Below are 23,199 nucleotides of genomic sequence, written 5' to 3'. Positions count from 1 at the left end.
AAACGCCTGCGGGGTTAAATCACTACCAAAGACAGAGACCTGAAGGGTTCGTTTACACTAATGACACCTTGAACTCTGCTACCTTCCTACCTGCCACAGATTTTTTTTTTTTTTTTGCCACAGGGCTCCCTCTTCACACGACAGAAACACCCGACTGTGGCAAAAAAAGATGGTCCCAAAAGGCAACGCTGGCGATTCACAAGCAAAATCGTTGTGTGTCGAAAAAAGAAAAAAAAAGGAAAAAAAATCCTCCGCGTGGATTATTTCATTACTTTAAAAAAATAAAACAACCCAAGGAAAAGGGTCAAGCTCAAACTGTGGTATTTTTAAAGACATGTGCCCTACCACTGATACATTTTCTGGCACGTCTCACTTCATCACCCCATTCCTGTGACTCCTCCACCATCAATAGGAGTTGTGTGCATCAACCCGGGGAGCCCGAACACCGGGCAGACCATATGTGAAAAGCACCATTTTTTTCGTTACGGCAGAGAACTGAAGTATGCGACCAGCACATACTGTAAAGGCATTCAAAATATGACAAAAAAAATTGTTCAAATGCTTTCAATCTGCAGAAAACAAATGCTCTCTTCACTGGCTGCTCTGTGGCAAACTTCTAATTCCATCCAGAAAATCCAGCATTCCCAGTCTGGGCTAACGACCATGCTACCAGACATGAGTTTATGTTTTTCATGCACATTTCATGTATTCCCACATGCTGTGTTGCTGCCAATAATTTATGACTGATCTGCACCCAGCCTGCCCTTCAGCATTTTATTTAATCTCTGCAACAGTGATTTACAATGACTCATCATTAATACAAAAATGTACATGTGTGTTAACAAGTTTGGAAGAATCTAAGGAGGAAGGCAAAATTTTTTTGCAAGTCGTGGCTGAATGACTTATGAGCCCGCTGAAGAAAGGCAAAGCTAACCAGAAATGATACGTTAGCTCTTCCCTGCAGCAAACGATTTAGGCAAAGAAGAGTTTCTTCTCCTGCCTTACAAGAAAAGGGATTCGGCAAAAGGTTGGGAGAAGGTTGCCCTGTACCCCCCAGGATTCAGGAGGGGATAAGCAGCTCATTGGTCACGCCATGGATGGATGTTTCCCGAGGATGCAACCTGCACACTCAGCCCCGTTCTTCCTCAGCATCCGTTACAAGAACCAGGGGCTGAACTACCAATATTTTGTCCTCTCTGCCTACCACCTGTGTTTTAAGAAAGCCCCAACTGCCTCTATAGCGTTAAAGCTCCGTGGGGCTGAGGAGGGACAGGGAATTATCTCAATAATTTATACAATTGTAACACCACGGCAGAATTACCAAACTAGCTCAAGCAGAGGAAGCCTGCCCTACATCCACAAGGCTTCAGTTATAATGTATTTTGACCTACTTTTTTTTTTTCTTTCTCCGTGCACATAAGGAACTTATAAAAAACACATCTGACATCAAGCCAAAGTTAAAACTCCTCAAATCCGAGGCGTGATGGGTACTGAAAAACACCCCGGCAAGTCACTCGGGAGAAATGCCACCAGCTTTAGTTCAAAGCATCCCATGTTCATCATCCCAAAAGAGTTCTTTGATGGACCATCACCCATGGTAGTTGCCCACGCCGAATCCTACGCGCCCAGACCCCTCCAAAGCAGCACAGGCTTGCTCCACCCATTGTTAAATAAGACCCCTGACGAACATCACACAGCTTCTCAACCAGCCAAAGCGCCTATCGTTAAACTGAAGGACAACCATATCTATAGGGTACCACCTGGACGAAGGTTGGAGGACGTAAAGCTGAAGCAAGCACTAATTTTTCCTGGCTGAGCCAAAATACCGCAGGTTATGTTTCCTTAGAACATGCATTTTACGTTTAGTGCCTTTTATTCTTCCATTTTAAAGTAAGTATCTTGGAAGCATACTTCACATACACTAAGTATTTGGCATTTTCCTTTATTCAGTGTCTTAAAGGGCTTCAAAAAATTGATCTCCCAGGGCTGCTGTGGGGTCACAGAAATTGATAACCCTTACAAGCTATGCTTATGTGAGCCCGCCTGCGTCTCCCAGATAGTGCACTTTGTAAATTAATCCTCCAAAGGCAAATATATTGTAAGTAGCTTGTTATCTCTAAAGTACTAAATTGAAGAATACATGGGATTATATTGACAGAAATTACATTTTCTGTAATGGGGTTTAATATATCTGAAATCTCTCCCATAGGCTCCTACTCTCTCTAAGAGAGGAGGGTTTGTTAATGTAGGTGCAATGGACATCAAGACCAAATTTATTCACTAAAATGGATTAGGCCATGTAATCAGAGCTTCAGTAATATTAATCTCTGACACTTATTGAACGGAAAAAAAAATACTTTTGTCTGCAAACTGGCATTCCTCCCTCCCTTTTCCCCAGCAGGCTCGCTGTTTGCCTTGGCCATTTTCTGGGTATTACTTCAAAGAGGATAAGGTTTCCCATCATAAACACTAATCTAAAAATATTAGAACAATTAATTAGATACACTTAGTTTTACAAGGTATTAGATTGCAATACACTTCAAATATGACACTTGTTCCGGGATAGTGGGAGAAACCTGCATTTCGATGCAGTAACAAAGGGTAATAAATCAAACTTTTTTTTTTAAGGGTTTGTGTTTTTATACTTAAATCACGAGTAATTTTCACTGGTTGCCTTCACCACGTTCTGGACAGTTAGTAACCTGAAATCCACTGCAGAAACAGCACACATCCTGATTTCCTTGAAACAAATCACTACTACAACAGATCAGGGGCTCCAGCAACCCTTAGCTGGAATAAATAAATAAAATTGCTCCACACCGTACTTCAGCAGCAAAAAACCAGATTGTCCTCAAAGTTTATTCAAGCTTTCAAAAACTGGACTTTTAAAACGAACCAGTAAAGAGATAGAAGGATGTCAGTCAACAAGAAAACCCCCACTAACAACATTTAAAAAAGCATGACAGCAGCCCAAAATAACATTACGCTCCGCAGAAATGGGGCCAATCACTCCCTTTTTTCACCCAACATCTCAACCTCTTCTATGACCAAAGTTCTCAAAATGGATGTGGTTTCCTCTTGAAGAAGGCACATCCCCAGCCAGAAGGAGGACTGGTACCCAAATGCGAACATACTGAAATCCGCCCAAGCGATGGGAAAATAAATACGGCTCCTTTTCTGCGGTAGCAAACCTCCTACTTCCCATCATTCTAACCACTCGATGCTTTTCACATGGACAAACCGCAAAAGCGGGGAGCTGACAAAGGCAAAGGTGTGTCCTCAAAAATGAAAACCATTAGCCGGAGGGTGCCAGCGGACGTATAGAAAACACTAAGGAAAATTACTTACCAATTGTTCACTTGAAGTATAGTGAGCCCTGTGTCTTGTGCCAACTGCTTTTTCTGTTCTTCTGAAGGGTAAGGGTGCTGTAAGACACCAAAATAAATATATAGATTTAAAACAATGCTTTTTTTTTTTTGGCTTGCTTTTTATTTTAAATTAAAATAAATTAAAAAAAAAAAAAGCACAAAACCCAAACCAAAAACAGAAGCGTGACATCTGTTATTGAAAGGTGAAAATGCTGAGGTGTGTCACTCTTTTATAATTATTAATGGGCTACTACATCACTTAATTAATGGCAGTAAAAGACAAGCCAATTATAAAGATTAGTGAAGTGGAGAAATAACTGCTTAGGATACTGGCAGTACCTTGATACTCAAGAAGGATATTTGTTGCATTAGCTGAAAGTTTTTGCACTTGTCTCAAATGACCGATTAGAGTCAAATCACAGCTTTTTTTTTTTTTCCCCCCTGTATTTCACAGAACAATTAATGAATGTGATAAAGCACTTTGTAAAAGTAAAACACGCCGATGTTTTCTGAGATAGTGAAGAGAAATCTTGCCCGTGCCCCAAAATAATTTGCAAATAAGATCAGCATCCTGAACATAAACAAACGCCTGGGTTTTGAACACAGGCCAACGCAAGGTCAATGCTCAGCACATTTTTGCCTGACATTAACATAGCTGTGCTGCGCTAATCCTAAGAGACAGAAAATAAATACTGCTTTAATTGAAGATAATGTTAAAATTCAATCATAAGTTCAGTTTCTTGTGAGAACTTGATTGCTTTCTCAGAAAAAATCGCTTCTGCATGAATACAGAATAAATCAACAGCAAAGACCACATCCAAGTTTGAAATTTAGAAATATCATTTCTGTCCTTTCCCTCTGTGTAAAAAAAGCCACTGCCCCAAAAGGAAATGGCCAAACATTTCAAACGTAACAATTCCCAGGAAAAACCCTGTTTTGAAGATCCAGCTTGGCTCGTAACCTGGACACACACTGGATTCAGACCTGGTCTGCTGCAAGGTACTTAATAACATTTCAATAAAGATAATTTGATATAACTGGTTAGACCTATCCCGACACCCCATTCAGCAGCTGGTTGTCACAAAGTATTTGCTGTTATACACACATCCCCCCCCCTTTTTTTTTTCCCTGAAACATTCCCATATTCTCTGGATGCATTCGGCGTAATATTACACAAGATGTAAACTGAAACCTTGTAAAGCATAAGAATTTAAAACCCCATAAAACTCCGCAATCTTATTGGTATTGTAACTATTTAGCGGATTTTATATATTCTTGTAAACAGCCTAATCTGACATCTAACGGCTACGTTACATGCCTGCCTCACCTCACTTTACCAAAAATAGGAATTTTTCTTTTAACTCCGGCAACTTCCCTTTGCTCAATGTGCCCATTTCAAAGTCCACCGCTGTGGCCATCAGCCCCAAAAGATACATTTTCCCCTCCCCCCCCAAAATGGGGGAACACCGCTGCTTGACAGTAAGCCCACAACCTGCACACCCGTAAACTACCCCCTGTATTTTCCGCATGTATGTGAAACTGCGCCGGAATTGCAAAGTGGAAGACAGAGGGGACGGGCTTTTACTTCTTTTTTTTACAGATAATTTGCATTTTACACATGCAGAAATGTAGCATGACTTTTGCAGACCGCCTGGTATACACGTTTGTCCACAACCAACACTCATACTTGACTTATGTCCACCTATCTGAACACAACATTTTGCTTCTCTTAAAAATAAACCCCAACCCTACAGAGACGATTTGTAACATTTTCATCTTTACAGCTTACTTCCCATTTCATTACTTTGCTATCAAGCGAGGACAAAATTATTCTGTTTTTTCTTATTTCACTTTGCCACCTTACATGTGATCTAATTTTAAGTAATTGAACAAACTGTGTCTAATTTCATGCAGCAAGCAATAATTACTAGACAGCCTCTAGCTATTGGAATTGAGAACTCTTGTCTCCATTAAGCAATTTTCAATTGTTCTGGACTTTTTTCCAAATAGACAAGACTGGATAAAATTAGCCATCAGAATAATACAGTCACTGTAAAAATAATTGCTTTAAAAGTCCCAAAACCCAAATTCCTCAAATCGTGGTATGTTTAAGGTCATCTGATATTTTTTTTTTCATAGCCTAGCACAGCATAAACTTTTAATTTCAAGATAAATCTATAATTGCCATAATCACATGACAGCTAGGACTCCACGTAGCTAATCCCTCTTAGCTAAAGGCTCGCAATGCGGCAGGCTTTTTAACTATGATTCGGTGCGGTTTAAAATCATCTTAAATGCTGGGCATCCTTATTATATAAGCTTTCTGTGGCTCGTATGAGTTGTTCCTTTGTGGGCTAAAAAAAAAAAAAAAAAAAAGACTTGACAAAGAATCAGCATGCCACAGGCTAGGTTGCTATAAAAACATTGAAAGCCTTGTTGCATTCCCACCCACAGGGCTAGGAAGGCCTGGGCTGCAGGCAAAGGCAGACATCGCGTTGCGAGAGAGGGAGAGAGAAAGGGGGAAGCCCTGAGAACTGCCATTTTATGAAGAAATTCAGGCGAAACGGGTGCTGCTGGTCTTTATTTCACCTGCGCGAGAACGACAGGTGCCTTCCAAAAGCTTTCTAATGGTTGGTTAAAGCGATAGAGACACATGCAGAGAGATATGTGTATATATATATATTTGCATATATATGTATATTATACTTGCGTGTATATGCATAAAATATTTTAAAATATATGCATAAAAATATATATAAATATATACACATATCTTAGTCAAATGGTTTCGTTTTAGGTAGTCCTGCAAGAAGCAGGGAGTTGTACTTGATGATCCTTCTGTGTCCCTTCCAACTTGAGATATTCTATGATTCTTTGGAATATATAAATATATAAACATATAAATATATAAATATATATATATTTATATATAAAAATATATAAGTATATATGGAAGTGCACGTCTAAAAACACCGCACTGACTCCAGTTGGTAAGTCCACCGATCACTCTGGATCACTTTGGGATATCAAAGCAAATTGTGCCACTGTTCAATAAACAGTGACTTGAGACCTTTACTTTGTTGTGTACATTAGCTCCTACCATTATCTCTTAAAAGCTTAATTATTTGCAAACAATTGATCAAGATGGGAACTGGAGAAAAGAGACGCCGGACCACCGGGAGAGCTGCAATGCATTAGGAGAGCAAACAGAATTACCTTTAGGTCTTATAATCAGAATTAACGATTGGGACCCTACGCGGGGCAGTGCGAGAAGCTGTAACGCTCTTGCCGGAGTGTTTTCCATTTGATCTGCATTAACACCTCGAGTGAAAGCCATAAAACGGTGATTACAGATGGGAAGGCTGACCCTCCTTCCCAGAACCAGCCCGGCTCGTGTATACTGGAAGGCTGCAGACAGGCTTTCTCGCCAAGGCCAGAGGAAAAGGGCAAATGCAAGAAGGGGTGAAAAAAAAAAAAAAAAGAAAAAGTAGGAAGCAGGCAGGTTAAAAAAAACAACAAAAAAATGCATTTGAAAGAATGAGGTGGAGAACAGATAAGGACTCTGAATCTGGCTCCGGTGTTTTCTGATCACACCGGCTGCTGCTCCAGTGCTATGGAGCAGCATCCACCGAACGGTAAGAGACCCAGTGCTTTTTCCCTTCCCATAAATCTCGAGCTGAAATGCAGATTGTTTGGCACCATTAATGTGTTTTTGAGGCTCTGTGGTATTACTTTTAATAATGACTTAGTACAGAAAGTGATTGCTTAATAACACCATCAAAGTCTGCATGCAAATGAAAATTATCCCTGGGGGATTTGCCCAGGGTAATATGAACGGTTAAGGAACATTTGAAAAGGTAAAAATAACTATGCAAAATATGAGTCAGAGCAGTCGTTTTAGCAGTAACAAAGAAATCAAAGTGACAGAGAGAAAAATGTAACTTTCCATCATATTCTCTCGTCACTGTTTTATGAATGATATTTAGAGAGCAGCAGTCTTAATAAAAGCTCTTTTTTAATACAGCCGAGATCATTTTTAGCAAAACAAACAATAAGACGTTGTGGGTTTTTTTTTTTTACCACCTTTGACTACAGCCAGTGGGTAAAGTCTCCAGTAGCTACAGATGGAAAGCGTCCAAGTTTGTCTCCCAATGATACCCCTTGTCCAAATGTACTCCTTTCCTCACATTTTCCACCCCGGGCTGCGAATGCTGGATGCCACGACAGCGACAGACTTTATCTTATCTGTAACCCGGTATCAATAACACTCCCTCCCTCTCCGCCTTGCCCGCCGTAGCAGCGCATCGTTAACGGTGGCAGAAAAATATGAAAATAATCCTGGCCGGAGCTTACCGCTCAGATAATAGGAGGCAAACCCGCCCCTTCTCACACCTCCCACTCCCCCACCCCCCCCACCCCCCAGATTCCCAATTCCTCTTGGCACCCAACCACCTCCACACCGACACCGCCAGCCACAGCACGGGGGCAGGAGGATGCCCAAGGAAAAGGCTGCACGTTGGGTTATAAGGATGTGGTGGCAAGCATCCAGCGTCCCCCCCTTATCGCAGCAGCGCTGTCGCTTGGCTGACCGCGCCAGGAGGACCAGCCCAGAAGCCCTTTTATCCCCCTTCCTCCGGCCCTCTGCCTCCTCCAGAGCTCTGCGTATTGCACCAAGGCGAGGTGACCTTGAGCTAAACTCTGGTAGGTGATGGAGAGAAACTACCGCCCCCCCCAAAAAAATAATTATGCTCTCAGTCCATTAACTGTTTTCTAACCTCAAAATAAAAAGAAAAAAACCCCAACACCATGATTTTCTTGTTTCTGAAGAGCAAGCCAGCTCTTCATCTAACCCAGCAACCAGGCTAAAGCCCAAGGTCCGGCACTCCAGCGACACACTGCACATCGGTTTTATGCCGAACTCTAAATCCTTGCTTTACCCAAACTTGTCCAGGATTAGCCAAGGCGGTGGTGCAGCCCTTTGGGTCTCTCCCCTTCCCTTCCCTCCTCCTGGTTTGCATTTAAACTGTTTACATTAGCGATCAAGTTGATCTACGATAAATTATTATTTTTTTTTAATATCCATAATGCTTTCCTATTGTCTCTCAGCTTTATGAATTAGTTTTACTGTTGCGGTGAATGGGTTTTTTTGTCTCCTGACTGCACATTATCAAAGGGACACTTTGTGCCTGCCATTTGCATTACAAAAGCTGTGCGTGGTGTAGCCGAAGAACAGAGCTTGAATTTATAGCAGGCGAGTCCTGGATCCTCACACATGTCGGCCTCCGAAAGAATAACCGGGGGTTCTCGCATTCGCAAAGTAGCCAAAAAACGCTTGGATCACTTTCCGTAAAGTCACAAGATTGCAACCTGCTTTCCTCCTCGGCCACCAGCGCATTTAGAGGGAGCGATAAAGAGAAGGCGCCGAGTCCCCTGGCCGGTTTTGCGGGCTGCGTGACTGGGTCTCCAGCCCATCCCTGCGACCTGCTTTATATTCAGGCTGTAAAAAGTTGCCAAGTTGAGGTGAGCTGCTGGGGGGGGGCGGTGGGGAAATCAACTCGGAAGCTGCAAACTCCATCCCGTTTATCCCACGGGACTGGCTTGCACGTCGGAGGAAATACTCAACGCCGAGAAGGAAGTTGTTTTATTAGAAATGCATCTATGCGGCTGGGAGGGGAAAAAAAAGCCTGGGCAAAGTTTGCACAGTCTTTTCCTCAGCTGAGAGCAGTGAGTCAGCCTGATAATGCTGTTGAAGTGTGAGCTGGCTTTGGCATTTAAAACTCCTCGGTGCTTTTTCAGCTCAGCAAGAAAACGCAGTCCATATGACACGGTCCCGCTGCAGACAAAGCCAGCCTTTTCCTCTTTCAAAAGAAAATATTTCCTCAACTTATTCTAATAGTTTAACATCCCCGCAGCAAGGGCTTTTTTTTCTAGCATTACTGTTAATAAATCCCGGTGCTGCCCGAGTTATTGAACTGCAAACTACGAACGCAGCATCAACAGGCGTGCTCGGTCTTGTTAGAGTTAAAAAGGCATCAAAACATGAAGGCGACAAGGTGCTGCATCCCTGTATCTCTACGGTGAGGCCGCTACGCTGTCGCTCGACTTCTGGCATCGTCAGCCAAATCCTGCGAGATGGGGCTCTGGGGCGCTGCCCATCGCCTCCCTTACAAAAGGGTTTGCAGGCTGCTTTGGCAACCCTGCCAAAAAAATAAAAGGTGAGGAAAGGAGGCAGAATCCCACTCTCCGAAGGCAAACACAGGGTGTAAAATACAAAGCCAAGAGCCCAGAAGTTTTAACATCTGAATGCGTATTCACAGCACAACCTGATTAAACAGGGCTTGGGTTGGTTTCCAGGCGGGGAGTGGAAGAGAGGTTTTATTTGCGGGGGCTTTTGAGGGGGGAAAGAGGTACTGGCAACAGTGACGCTTTTTAATGAAGGAGTTATCCAGGGGTGTGGGGGGGGAAACGCTCTGTGCTTCTCTTTTTTTTTCTCCATTTGCCCTTTTGTAAATAATTTTCTTGCAAGAGTTGTCTGTGAACAAGTTTTGGCACTCGCTAACACAAATATCCTTTCCAAGGCTGATGGAGAGACATGGTATGGCTTGGGATGCGCTGCCAATACTTCTCTGGTGGCCCCATCAAATTATTCATAATGCAAGCACTCATTAAGGGAAAAAAGTTCAGATCATCCCTTGCACAGGATATTACAGAAGTCAGAAAATGGAAAAACCTTTTAACTCATCTAATCCATCCCCTGGCTGCGACAATATTATTCCTTCCATACCATATATTATTACCCACTGCCTTTTCCAGTTGAGCTTTAGCTAGTCCAAGCCATGGTGCTTCTGCTATTTCCTCTTGGAGACACTCTGATAGACCTCAGTGTTTGGAGCTTACCCTGGCTCCCACCAGCTTCCAGTTTAAGCCCAGTCTATGCAGACACTCCCCCGCCATACTCGGGTAATTGAGCGGAGCTTTTCCCATGTTAAACATTCCTCTCGTGCCTGGACGTATGTGCATGAAGAAACACTCACACAGTGCTTGCGCACACACGTTAACTTCTCTGAATACACTTAAGAAGTGATTTTTTGCTCCAGCGTCAAGATTATTTGTGCGAACGTGACATGGGCGATGCGCTTTCCCATCCCCTGCCCTGTTTTTCTATATTTTTTATTTATTTTTCTCTAGCACAGCCTAAAAATAACCAAGGACAGGGTAATTAAAAGAAAAATTGCACCCAAAAAATCAGCAAAACTCTCTTCATCGCAGCACACAGATAAAAACAATGAAGTATTACATTCAAGTGACACCGCCGGAACCGAGGAAATGCATCACCCCACTTCCAACCCCGTTAGAGCTAAAATCCACATCCTTGAAACCCAGCTTTTCAGTTAAGCCGGCGTCTTTATCAGGCGGCGGCAGCCAGGCAGGAAGGTGAACCCCAGCCTTTCCTAGGTGAGGGGCTTTTGGGAAGGAAGAAAAATATCCCCGTCCCTGGTCCGCTAAAGGAAATCCCGACTACCTGATAACTCCACAAAAGCGCTGCTGTTGTTTTTAGAGCTGGCCAAAGAGAGATTAGCTCAGGTAAATATCTCCAAACCAGAAGCCTTTTCTCAGCAATGAGTCACTGTCCTTATCTACCTCCCATGACTTTCTGGACAGGTGGGCTCGCAAAGAACTTCCCATTCGCTGGGAAACACCAGTGCCAGCGGTTGTAATCCCACAGAGCTAAGCCGAAAGCTTTTGTTTGTGCTTTCTGCTCTCTTTCCCAGGCTGCCTTCGGGACGCCGGGAGCTCCCTCTGTGAGCGGGGGGTAAAAACGCTCCCTACACCCACCTCCCTGGAGTCACCAGGGAGATGGAGGGCTGCTGTACTCAGCAAGATCACTAATACTGACCGCTGGCTTTAGGAGGGAGCAGAAGCTTTAGGTGGGTTCCCTGGGGCGACAGCACCCCTGGGAGCAACCACCACGCGATTTGGGAAGCCTCCTGCCATGACCTCGTCCGCCTTTTCTCACGGAGGGACCAAGCCATCACGCAAAGAGACTTCCGTGCAACCATCGCATTGAGGTGCCAGCCTCCAACGCCAAGACTGGAGTAGGGGGAGTTTTACATTCAAATACCTTCTATTTGGAAAAAAAAACCACAACAAACCACTGCCGAGGAAGGAAATGAAAAGATAAAGCTGCTATTTTGCAACGCCACTTTGTTGGCATGGAAAGTCCTTGAACAGATGCCCCATCCACCATTAAATATTCACAACGTATCCTTGTAAAAGAATAAAGCCCACTAAACTTATAAGCAAAACCACAATGTGTTCTTCCTTAAAAAAAAAAAAAAAAAAAAAAAAAAAAGGGTATTTAAAGACCTGGGAGAGAAAAAAAAAAAATGAGGAAGGAAAAGGAAAAAAAAAAACCCAAGCCAGCGAAACACCGCTGCTCCCCGAAGAAGCAGAGACTCTTGGAAGTAGTGCGCATTCTCTGGTGCTAATTTTCCCACTTAAATTACAGTGATGCTGTAGCCTCATCTCATTAGAGATCATTGTCCCCAGTAGACAGTTGTGTTTATGGGGGATTCTTGCTGTTCCACACCTGCTGCTCAGGTTGCTACGTGATAAAGCCTGCATACAAACAGCAGTCTTGAGGTTGCTGGACTGCAACTGATGAGCCCAGGCTAATTCAGGGGTGATTATGTAGTTTACTGGACCACTAAACCTCTTTAAGCTTGTAATTACTGCCTATTTGAGTAAAGAACATTCAAAAGCAATTCACTGCATCATGCCTGCCACAGCTGGAAGCAGGCTGCCAGCAGTCTGCGGGGACATTAAAATCTGCAGGGACGGGGATTCGAGCGCAGCTCGTAGGCAGCGACGGCGGCGGCAGCCAAGTGTGCTCACATTCCAGCTCACCTTCTCTGACCAGGCGCGCTATTAAAGGTGCAATGAAAACTATAGAAAAGCAATAAAGATGACAAAGAACGGGACGTAATTGAAAGAACTGCATTTTAATGACTCTCCCCCTCTTCCCTTGCCCCTTATATTGGCTAAAGAAAAAAAGAAAAATAAAAAAAATAATAAAAAAATTAAGCCTTTTTTGTCATGACAAGGGAAGGGAAAGAAAAGGCCTTTTGCAAAAGGGAAAACACGCTGCGTCGGTGAGAGCATTTCTGTTTTGAAAGTTGGGGGTTTTCCCCGTGTTTGGAAGTTTTAGAGAGAATAAGGTTACTTGCTAAGTGAATGCACAGTGTGTCTTACTACGTATTTGGCAGCAACAATGATGCAGAGGCACCTTAATCACTGAATCTTGATTAAATCCTCCTCACCGAGTCTTCACGAAACCCTCCAAGAGTATCTCCAGACCCCGCTTCTCCTCGCCACATCACTTGCAAGAACTGGGAAATGCCCCAAATCACCGCTCTGCAAAACAACTCCACCCCGCGCAGCGACGCAACAGTCAGGCACAAGTTCCTACTATCGAGACAAGGGTTGTTTTTTTTTTAAATAATAAATGAAGATCCCTCTGATTCGATTTGCCTTTTGAGTTTTGAACTCCTCAAGTCCTCCTTTTCAAGGCTGCCCCTGCAGCTCTCCATGAGCAGAAAGTTATTAAAAAAGGCGCCTTGGTGGGTTTTTTTGCATAACTGGGAGCGGGGCCTGGGGGAAGAAGAGCAGATCAAATGGGCAGAAAGGGTGGTAACAGGAATTTTCACAAGCAAGTAAACTAAAGTCTGGAGAGGACACGGCGTTGGCGTCACCAAGGTGGCAGGGACCTCGGAGCTACTTCATGACACCATCACCACGCTGTTGTACCGCCATGTGTGAGGTCCGCGTCGATGGCCCTAACGAGCCACCCTATTAACTAACTGCGCGAAAGGTACTTTAAAGCCTCGCAGGACATTTGGAGATCCAGAACTTGACAGTGGCCTTTCCCTGTCCCGCTAACAACTGCCGCAGCTGCCTGGGAGAACGGCGTGTGGGAAAAAAGCAAAAATAAACAAGGAAAATAAAATAAACCATTGCTATCAATGTAATTAACCTTGGACTGAAGGTAAATTTAAAAGATGGGGCCTCTTTCTCTCCTCATCTAATAAATTGCCTTGTTTTAAAAAACACGGACGTCTTATCTGTAGTATTAATCTCACTATGCATCTAGAGAGCAAAAGGGAAAAAACCAACCCCAAACCCCATGCATGTGTGAGCATGCCACAACAAACATCAGCTTTTAAAGAAGAATATAAAAGCATTCGGTAAGTTTATTCTTAAAAATCATGTAAATTCCCAGCCACAACAATCCTCCAACTAACCCCATTCAAGCTCCAAAGAGCCACGGGCTTATATGTTATCCAGCCATCACTCTTATTAATATTCATTAGGCAGGTCTACTTGCATTTTCATAAGCTGCGAAGGTGGCAAAAGAAACAATCAGAATTCTTTAACACACAGGCATTATCAATTCAACATCTGCCAAATAGGAGCGCACACAGATCTGAGGTTGAAATTCAAATGCAATTTACCTGGGCTAGAGCTGGGCTTCACTTCCCAACACCCAGCAAGCTATTTCAGGCACTCTCACTTTATCTGGCCCAGCTTTTACATCCCTGAAAGTTCCCTCTCCATTATTTTTACCTTTAAAACCAGAGTCCCTCATAAATGACCTCCTTCGTTCCTCACCTCTAATGAGTTCCCTTCTGCTAAAATAGCCCAAGTTCAGTAAGATCGCATATATGAATAATACAGCCAAGTTTTAACTCCGTAAACTTGACTAAGCAATTCTGCTTTCTGACTAGAGAATTCATTTATCTACACCCATTTAGCGTGTGAAATCCCTTTGCCTGGCTTCAGGGTGTGGACCTGTGGAGAAATACGGACTTTCTGACCAGCCTGGGCTAAAATTTAACTCCGAGGGATGAATTAAGAAGTCTCCAAAAGAAAACAACTGCTCTAATTAATTATTTACCCTACTTAGCAAAGAAACCTGGCTGATAAAGCTAATGAATTTAAGAATAAAACAGACGTGCATTCCCAGGATTATATTTATATGCGCAAGGACACGCACCAAAAAAAGTGCGATTTAGATCTCCTGAGAGTCAGGGAAATGCACATCCCAATTCTCCCCCAAATCTTCAGATTTAACCCTAACTTTACACACATTTGCCCACAAGTCACTATATATTGATTCCTGTCCTTATAAAGGCCTCACTAAAAAGGCTTGGACGGTCTCCAGGATGCGACTCTTCCCTTTCGGCAACCTTGCTTGGACCAAAAGGGACCCCCCTAAAAAATAACCTTTTCCCTCGCCAAGATCGATGCAGCACTCCACCAATTTTGCCTGATGCTCAAAAAAACTTCAAAGACCACTGTATCGTCCCTCACGGAGGGTCGGCGGGACCAAACTTTGCATTTCAGTGGGAATATTCATGGAGCAAGGTGCTTCCTGGGGCATGGTGTGGGCCAATGCTGGGAGGGACGAGCCCTGAAATGGCAAAGCTGTCTGCACCCGTGTGACTTTAGATACGGTGATAAGCCACAGAGAACTCGGCCAAAGCCTGGGGTGCCTAAAGGACCCGTCCTCATCTTTCTAAGGCGAGACCCCTCAGTGGGTGTCTGCTACAGGATGACGGATGGACAAGGTGAGGACAGGGATTTTTGGAAGGGGCTCTTCAAAAACCCAGAAAGATTCAGCTACAAGAAGACATTGCCCACCCCTATTCCAACATGAGCATACCCTCTGTCCTCTCCTGCCTGGTCTCCTTCGAGGCCTGAGGACATCAAGCACCACGCACGTGTGGATCCCTCCACAGATATTACCATAAAACAATCAACATAGAATCATAGAATCATTTATGTTGAAAGGCACCTTTAAGATCAAGCCCAAACACCAACCTAACACTGCCAGAACTACCACTAAAGCATGTCCCCAAGCACCACATCTACCTGTCTTCTAAATACCTCCAGAGATGGTGATTCCACCACTTCCCTGGGCAGCCTGCTCCAATGTTTGATAACCCTTTCAGTGAAGAAATTTTTCCTAACACCCATCCTAAACCTCCCCTGGGGAGGCAATTTGGAAGCAAAAGCGTTGAGATGGCATGTCACTTTTAGCACATTTATGATGTGATGGCCGTTAATTATTTGCGAGGACAATAACATATAATCAATTAATTTTCTCAATATCAAGTTTATAATCTCCCTCTCCGCTTCTCTCTCCTTTCTTAACAGAACTCCGCATTTCTTTTAGAAAGACATAAATGAAAGTAGCTAAATACCAAAAAAATGTCACCACTAACAAGTCATAAAGTAAGAAAGAGACCAGGCACATTTGATCTTGTTCTATACATGAACCTTTCTAAGATGACTGCTCCAATTAAAGAAAAAAAAGTCAAATTTATCGTTTTGATGATATGAAATTATGAACTTGGCTATTATATGCATATATTTTGTTTAATGGCTTCATTTATTTTAATAACAAAGAGAAACTAGATCTTTACAGATGAAAGCTTTATTTCATGGCTTCGGTGCAACTGGGATTTTTAAAATCTGTGATGTTAACCAAAATGTGATAATGGATGTTCTCAAGGGCCCTATTTTATAGCATTTTATGCAGAGCCAAAGTATACGCAAGACATTACAAACATGATGTTTAGCCCTATTTTAAGAAAGTAGAACTGACTCTGGTGTCAGAGGCCCCTGTAATTGTTTTCTGTCTGCTTCTTGTTCCTCTGAACAGTTACTTGGGCAGCAAAGTCTAGCTGTAGAAATACTGTGACAAAGGCATTAGTTCTCTGAAGGCTTGTTATAAAATGATATTGAAAGGCACCGTTTGTGGGATTTTGCCTGGGAAGGGACAAGAGTGATCGCAATGTAGCTACTTTATCTATAGCAGGCTGCCTTGAAGGATCTGTTGACATCCAGAAGAGAGACACAGAAAAGATGCTAAAAATAAAAAAAAAGATGCTAAAAAAAAAAAAAGCTAATTCTGCTGCTGTTTTTATGTCAGTTAATTCTTAAGATAGAGATAATCAGAAACACCTCATCAAACTTGATCATGCTCTTAGTCCTTTGGAGGAACTTCTCATCTACTCCACTTCCTTTTATTTTTACATTAGTAGATTGAAAACAGTGGCGGCACTCATGCGTACGCAGCATTAAGGATGCTCTCACTATGTTTTATAGACGTATATACATCTTTACGCACGCAGAGGTGTGTGTGCATGTATGGGGGTCAATGGCGTTTTGCAAACTACACCGTCCACCCCCAAAAGCGGGGACCCAACCACTGTTTGAGGGAAGGTAGCCCAAGATGGCAGCTCATGATTAATGGCTATATCATCCCTGGCTCGGTGGCAGCGAGGCCCCGGGTCTGATCTGCCAAACATCCCCTCCGTCTGCAGCGGATCAGCAGATGTAAGCACACAGGCCCTGTCAGCTTGACATATCATTCCTACGACAATGTCAACGAGTATTAATGTTCAATTATCTGTCCTAGAAATAACCCTCGCCTTTATGCATTGTGTAACTGGGCGCATGGCACTGCGGTAATCCGAACGACAAGGGCAGAGATGCCCGCGCTCACCCACTCACTGTGAGTTGGCTTCCCAACATCGTGATGACATTGCCTCGCGGTAGCGCACGGACGCCTTCCCCTCCTTCCTCTCCCTGGTTATGGGGGTTTTTTTGTGGTTTTTTTGGAACGCATGTCGCAAGGACCCCAAAGACCTTTCTCCTCCTCTTTGCATAGAATCATAGAATCACAGAATCATTTAGATTGGAAAAGACCTTTAAGACCATCGAGTCCAACAGTTAACCTAGCGCTGCCAAGGCCACCACTAAACCCTGTGCCTAAGCACCGCATCTACAACTTTTAGGTCTTTTAAACACCTCCAGGGATGGTGACTCCACCACTTCCCTGGGCAGTCTGTTCCAATCCTTGACAACCCTTGCAGTGAAGAAATTTTTCCTAATGTCCAATCTAAACCTCCCCTGGCACAACTTGAGGCCATTTGTCCTATCACTTGATACTTGGGAGAAGAGACCAACCCCTACCTCGCTACAACCTCCTTTCAGGTAGCTGTAGAGAGCGATAAGGTCTCCCCTCAGCATCCTTTTCTCCAGGCTGAACAACCCCAGCCCCCTCAGCCGTGTGTGTTGTATGTTGCCCATCAGCATGCCAAGATATGCTTGGAAAAGACGTATTTTGATTCCATGGCCATGCAGAACCATGAGGAGTTTGCCTCTTTGCTTTTACAGAGGGCCAGAAGCCACCCATTACCTGGCAGCCTCTTTATTTCCCATGCTTGGGTATACATATATATCATTTACCATCAAACGCAAATGTCAACGGTGGCTTCTTCCAGGGCTGCGTCAAGATCAATTCAACCCCCAACTGCAGAGCTAGAGCAATTTGTCCAAATGAAACATTACAGCTTCCCTTTGTTAAAACAAGTTAAAAATAAGACCCCCAGTAGAGAGACGATTTGAAGAACAAACACAGGTTCATTCCTGGCATCTTTTACTACTGTTCAAATATTAAAAATATCGATCAGGCCAAACTGAAATGGGGCGCTCAGAGCAAAAAGCTTACCAAGTATTTCTTCCTTTTAAATCAGCGCTACAGCCAAACTACCGCTCGTTCGAATAGGCTGCAACGGGAGTTTGCATGATTTTTTTTGTTGTTGTTGTTACTATGGCACAGCTTCCTTGAACTAACATTCAAAGGTTATCGCCTCTAAGTTATGCTTGCTAAGTCTTCTTATACAACTCACAATCGGAGGGAGGGAGTGGGAGGAAGCGGTGTGATAACCAGTGCCAGCTTTGAGATAAAGCCCTCCACCTAATCTCTGTTTATTTAGACAACCATCTAACCGCAGCGCCGGGCGTAAAAACAAGCCAGGTGTACGGCTAAGGGAATTTCTCCTGCCTTATCGTGACTGCATTATATTTTGGGGCAAAGGCAAGCAGAGCTCCCCCCGCCAAGATAACTTTGGAAATTTAAATAATCTCAAAGTTTGAGGTTTTGATGTTTGGATTCGCTCGGCTGGCTGGGCTTTTTTTGCTTTGTTTTGTTGGGAGGGGAGGTGACGGTAACAAAGCACATTTTATTCCGTGCTTTTGTATTTCTAGAGGTTTTGGAGAAAATGGTTTGCCGTATCACGTTTAAGAATGAAGACTCGGCTTTGAAATATTTCCCACCAGAGGGGACTGAGGGTGTTTGGAACAAATATACATATCATGGGATCAAACCAGAGCAACCTGAGCAGCGTTTTAAATGCATTTCACCCTAAAGAGCTGACAGAGGGTCAGGCGCCCAGCACACCTCCGCAGCAGCCGCAGCAATGCCGAAGCTGCTTTTCCAGAGCTGAAGCTGCTTTTCCAGCCCAGGTGCCAAAATAGAAAAGCTCTTGCAGGTCAGGCCACGAGAAGCAGCACCATAAGGCGCCTGGCTGAAGGATAACCCAGCCTCCCTCCAGCTCCAGCAGCAATATTAAACTGCGCTGGGAAGCTCGTGCGTCGGCTGATGGCTCTATTTCCCCTGCCGTATGAGCCCAAAGTTGCCTCCGATGCATTCAAACTCGGTTTTGCCCCCTTTTTTTTCCCCCCTCTGATAATTCCCCCCACCGTTTACTCCATCATTGTAGGTCGGGGGAAGTGATGAATGTTGCTGAGTGCCAGTTTTTTTTGGTGCAAGATGAATAACCCCAAGGAGCAACCTACACCGAGTCCCAGGCTCCTGTCAGCCCCATAATTGATGATGTTTTCACTGTAAGGGGTGGGGACTGGGACACATTAAGGCTCAATAGGGGAAGTAAACGGAGTGAATTGACTCAGCAACTATGCCTTTTACCACGGCTTCTAATAAGGATAAACTGATTACTGCCAAATGTACTTTAACATCACAGGGAGGGTGGCGGACGGAAAGAAATCGATCTGCTCAAAGGAAAGAAATGTCATACCAGAAGTTCTTTTTAAAAGTGAACTTTTATACTCAAAAGTGTAGAAGCATGTTTCAGCAGCATGTTGCTGCATCCTTCCAAGTTGCCATTTGCTGCTAATCCCAAAAATGAATTTACAGCCTTAAAATGCATCCTGAAGATGAACACTGCAAAACCATCGCCACAAAGCCAATGTTATCTTTTTCCTAAGCTCGCTCTCAAATGACTTCGATAACAAAGAGGCGCACGGCGATGCTCGTGCTGTATTTCAAATGCCGTCTTTATGTCAGCATCTTTTTAGGGTGAGTGGGAGAGTGGATGTTCTGCTGCCGCACCAGGCGGTGGGGATGGCAAGCAGGTGGCAGCCCAGGTTGCCAGGCATGACTGTGTAGCCAACAACCCCAAGATCCAACAAAACCCACCCTGACTGATGGCTTCTGGGCTCCCAGTGACCTTTGATACCTCCTGGCTTGGCCAGGAAGAAACCGGCCTGTTCACCGGGGCCCTGTGCACGCGTATTCAACAAAAGTGGTCATCCCCTAAATGCTGATTGCTACATCGGCTTTACATGAGATGGGAGGAGGACCACAGCCATCCTGCGCCGCCACGCAGGTAAGTGCCGGGCTCTAACACCAGAATATATCCTCACTTGCATGTCACACGAAATAAATCAAGGCAATCCACCACGAGGCACATAAAAATGACTAAAACAGGTAAAGACAATTTTCGTCACCCATACAAGAAGTTGCCAAGGTTGGCAATGGCGCCAGGAGCGATTTCCCTGCACCCCCGAAAAACCCGCGCGGGGTTTCTGTCATGAGAGATTTGGTGCTGCTCTGACAACCGAGGGCCATCAGCAGCTCAAACAAGCTGTCGCAAAGATGCTGCCGGCTACGGCAACCATGGAGGATGCTGTCCGACCCTCGGCAGCAACTTTCATCGCCGCATATTGTCACCATAGCAATGAAGCTGGATGCGGGCAAACGACACGGGTCTGTCATCACTCAGCCCCGGCCTGACAGCCTTCAGCACCAGCCGCTCTCATCCAGCCCCCATACGCAAATACGGCCACAACGGGCCCAAAAATAATAATCTGCCCTTCTGCAATGTCATCTTTTTGCCGACGCTCCTGGTAGCACTGTGCAGCCCTTGCACCCCCGTGGGGATGCTCTGGTTTATCCCGCAGCAAGTTTTCACGCTTTAGGGAAAAGGTAAAACAAGGAAGGAGACTGTGGTACCCAAACTTCATCAGAGAGAAGCAAGAAAAAAAAATAAATAAGGAAAATATATCTGTTATGCAAATGGCAGTAAAACCATGAGAATTAATATTTGAAAGGAATACGATGACACTTTTGCTTCAGCAAGGAATAGGAATGTTGCTGTGAAAGTCTCACGCTTCCTTTAATATTAAACACAGGAGTTGTACGTAAGATGCATCCGCCGCTCCCTTCACAGAAAAAGGCGTTTTGGGGTGACGTCGGGATAACTGGCAAGGTACTCCAGGCTGTCACCGACAGCAAACATGGCAAACACACTGCTCTGCCTTCACGCCAACACCAAAATCGCGGGTCCCAGCTATTTTCACGGCCCTCCTGCCAGGGATGCCACGAAGAGACAATCAACTTGGTCTACTTCCCCGCTGCCTTGGTGGAAGTACGGCGAGAAACGACAGAAATCAGAGGTGGCAAATGCTATCTTATCTAGAGCTCGTCTGCCCGATTGGATTAATCATAACATCTCTATTTTGGGAGAATTTCTGCGCGGGGTCAGTTTTTACTCATCCCGCCCATGCAAAGTCGCCCCTTCCAATCGCGGGGCGTGCGGGAGATGGTGAGAAAGATTTTACTTGGTGGTTACCTTACTTAGCTCATCTCAACCACACACTTCGTATTTGACTCTGTGTTTAGTCATACAGAATAACCTGATTTAACAGCGCGCCCATGCATCGCACGAGCCCTCTCACCATTTAGAAAGCTGCCTTTTAATGATACTTAATTTAAACTCGCTTGTATGCTACGTTTGCTAGTGAACACATTGGCTACATGGCTCTTATTTAGCACGTTCACCGCAGCCCCGTAGCATGCAACACGCTCGCCGGTCCGCGGCAGCCCTGGAAAGACAATTCGCCGCTTGAACATTTTTAAACCTGATTTACCGTTCCAGAGAAACAACCACGCAACTAATCTTCCAGGACAAATGTAACACTGAAGAACAACTAAACTGAAACGTATAAATTCCATATATACTTAAAAATATTATTGTCTGTAATTTAATATAACAATATTTCTAGGCCTATAACCTTGCACGCAGAGGCAATTTCCCAAGCATTAATACTTAAATGGGTCATATGCACCACATCTGTCATTCTGTCCTGAAGTCTATGAGGCACAACCAAGACTCTGCAAGCCTATTGATTTTTCTAGCATTTGCTTTAATTTACTTAACCATTGAGAAATCCATCAGTACATAAAGGGCAACTGTCCATTACTGCCTCATTTGCAGACATTCTTTCCCCTTTTTTTTTTTTGGTAAATATTTCCCCTTAAATCGCTGTGTGTTTACAGTGTAAAAATGAATCCAGAAAGTGCTCACACCTGTTTCTGTTCAGTAACTGCTGCACTGAGGTATATGTAATGTGCTTAAAGATAGAATAAATATCTCGACATTATTACATCTGTGTGCAAAGGGTGGTAAATTAGATCCTAATTACATTAACAGGGATTCTGCCTCACAGCTTAAATTTTACATGAGCACTCTGTAAAAATCCAAAAGCTCTGCTGTGGTTTCTTTACGAGCTGGTGATTACAGCTACTTCCTATGCGGTCACTAAATATTCTGTTTACAAATAAATGAAGAAGCTTTGAGCCAACTTGCCAGGGTAATAATCCATGTTGTTGTTTTTTTTGTTGTTTTTTTTTTTTTTTTTTCCCCCAGCAAACCTTTACCACATAAGCATGGCAACAATCAGAAGCCCTGGCTTCATCTAATTACTCTATCACATAATTTCACAAATTGCCTTTTCACTGGGGAGCCAAGTGCAAAACACGCTCACAGTGGGATTTCAGGCAGCAGCTTTCATTTACTACTCATTTCTTGTTAAATTAAACACAAAAACACCAGTTGTGCGAAAGAAGTCAAAAAGAATGCTTGCAAATGAGCCAGACAAGTGTATCTTATATTTATACCATTCGCACAAAATAGCTCATTGGCAAGCTGGATTTTTAATGGCACCATTATCGCCTTTAACCCTTTTAAAGCCTGGCGCAAGACTGGTAACTGGATCATCCTGACCAAACTCAACCGAGGGAAACAGCATCAGGCAGCACATCAGCCTCATTAGCCATCCTTTAGTTAATAACCCCCGAGACGAGGCAGCGTGCCCCGATTCGCCTCCACCTGACCCCTCCGGGAACGACCCCGGGCAGAGTTTGGCCCACAAATTCCTGGGTATTACACCCGCCTATTACGAGGGAGGGAACGGTCCTACAAATCAATGGAGTGGGATTTTTTAAGCGCAATTCCCACTTCAGCCTGGTACGGCCCCTCCGAGGTGCGGGGGAGCCAGCGGGACCTGGGGGCAGACGGACCTGGAGGGCCAGACCCCTGCTAATTATCTGAGTGCTAACAAGGCCGGCTTGCAAGCTGCCACCGAGGAACACAAATTATTTTGAAAATAATTGCAGGCAGTGTACCATCGCCGGTGGAAGTGAACCAGAGGTTATGCCGCTCTAAGATGACATTTTTTACATCAACAAGTACAAAACTACAACACGGCCATTAGTAATTAAAGCTGTTCCTTTTGTAGCACCAGAGCCAGTAGGTCAGGTACCGTTTTACATCAGAAACCAGGCCTTGATGGCTGTGGATTTGCCAGCATTATCTGCACAGGGAGGGGAAAAAAAAAA

At 44.0% G+C, this 23,199-nt stretch overlaps 1 protein-coding gene across 1 annotated transcript in view; it reads right to left on the bottom strand.

Annotated features, from left to right (window-relative positions):
• Window positions 1-23,199, bottom strand: part of MEIS1 (Meis homeobox 1) — a 113,114-nt gene that overhangs the window by 21,765 nt on the left and 68,150 nt on the right. The window contains exon 9 of the mRNA XM_063328397.1: window positions 3,349-3,425. Coding sequence (XP_063184467.1) covers window positions 3,349-3,425 — 77 coding nt within the window. The remainder of the gene's footprint in view (window positions 1-3,348; window positions 3,426-23,199) is intronic.

This window comes from Chroicocephalus ridibundus, chromosome 3, assembly GCF_963924245.1.
Source record: "Chroicocephalus ridibundus chromosome 3, bChrRid1.1, whole genome shotgun sequence".
Taxonomy (NCBI): domain Eukaryota; kingdom Metazoa; phylum Chordata; class Aves; order Charadriiformes; family Laridae; genus Chroicocephalus; species Chroicocephalus ridibundus.
The sequence above is the reverse complement of the archived record's forward strand: the minus strand, read 5'-3'. Positions and strand labels throughout refer to the sequence as shown.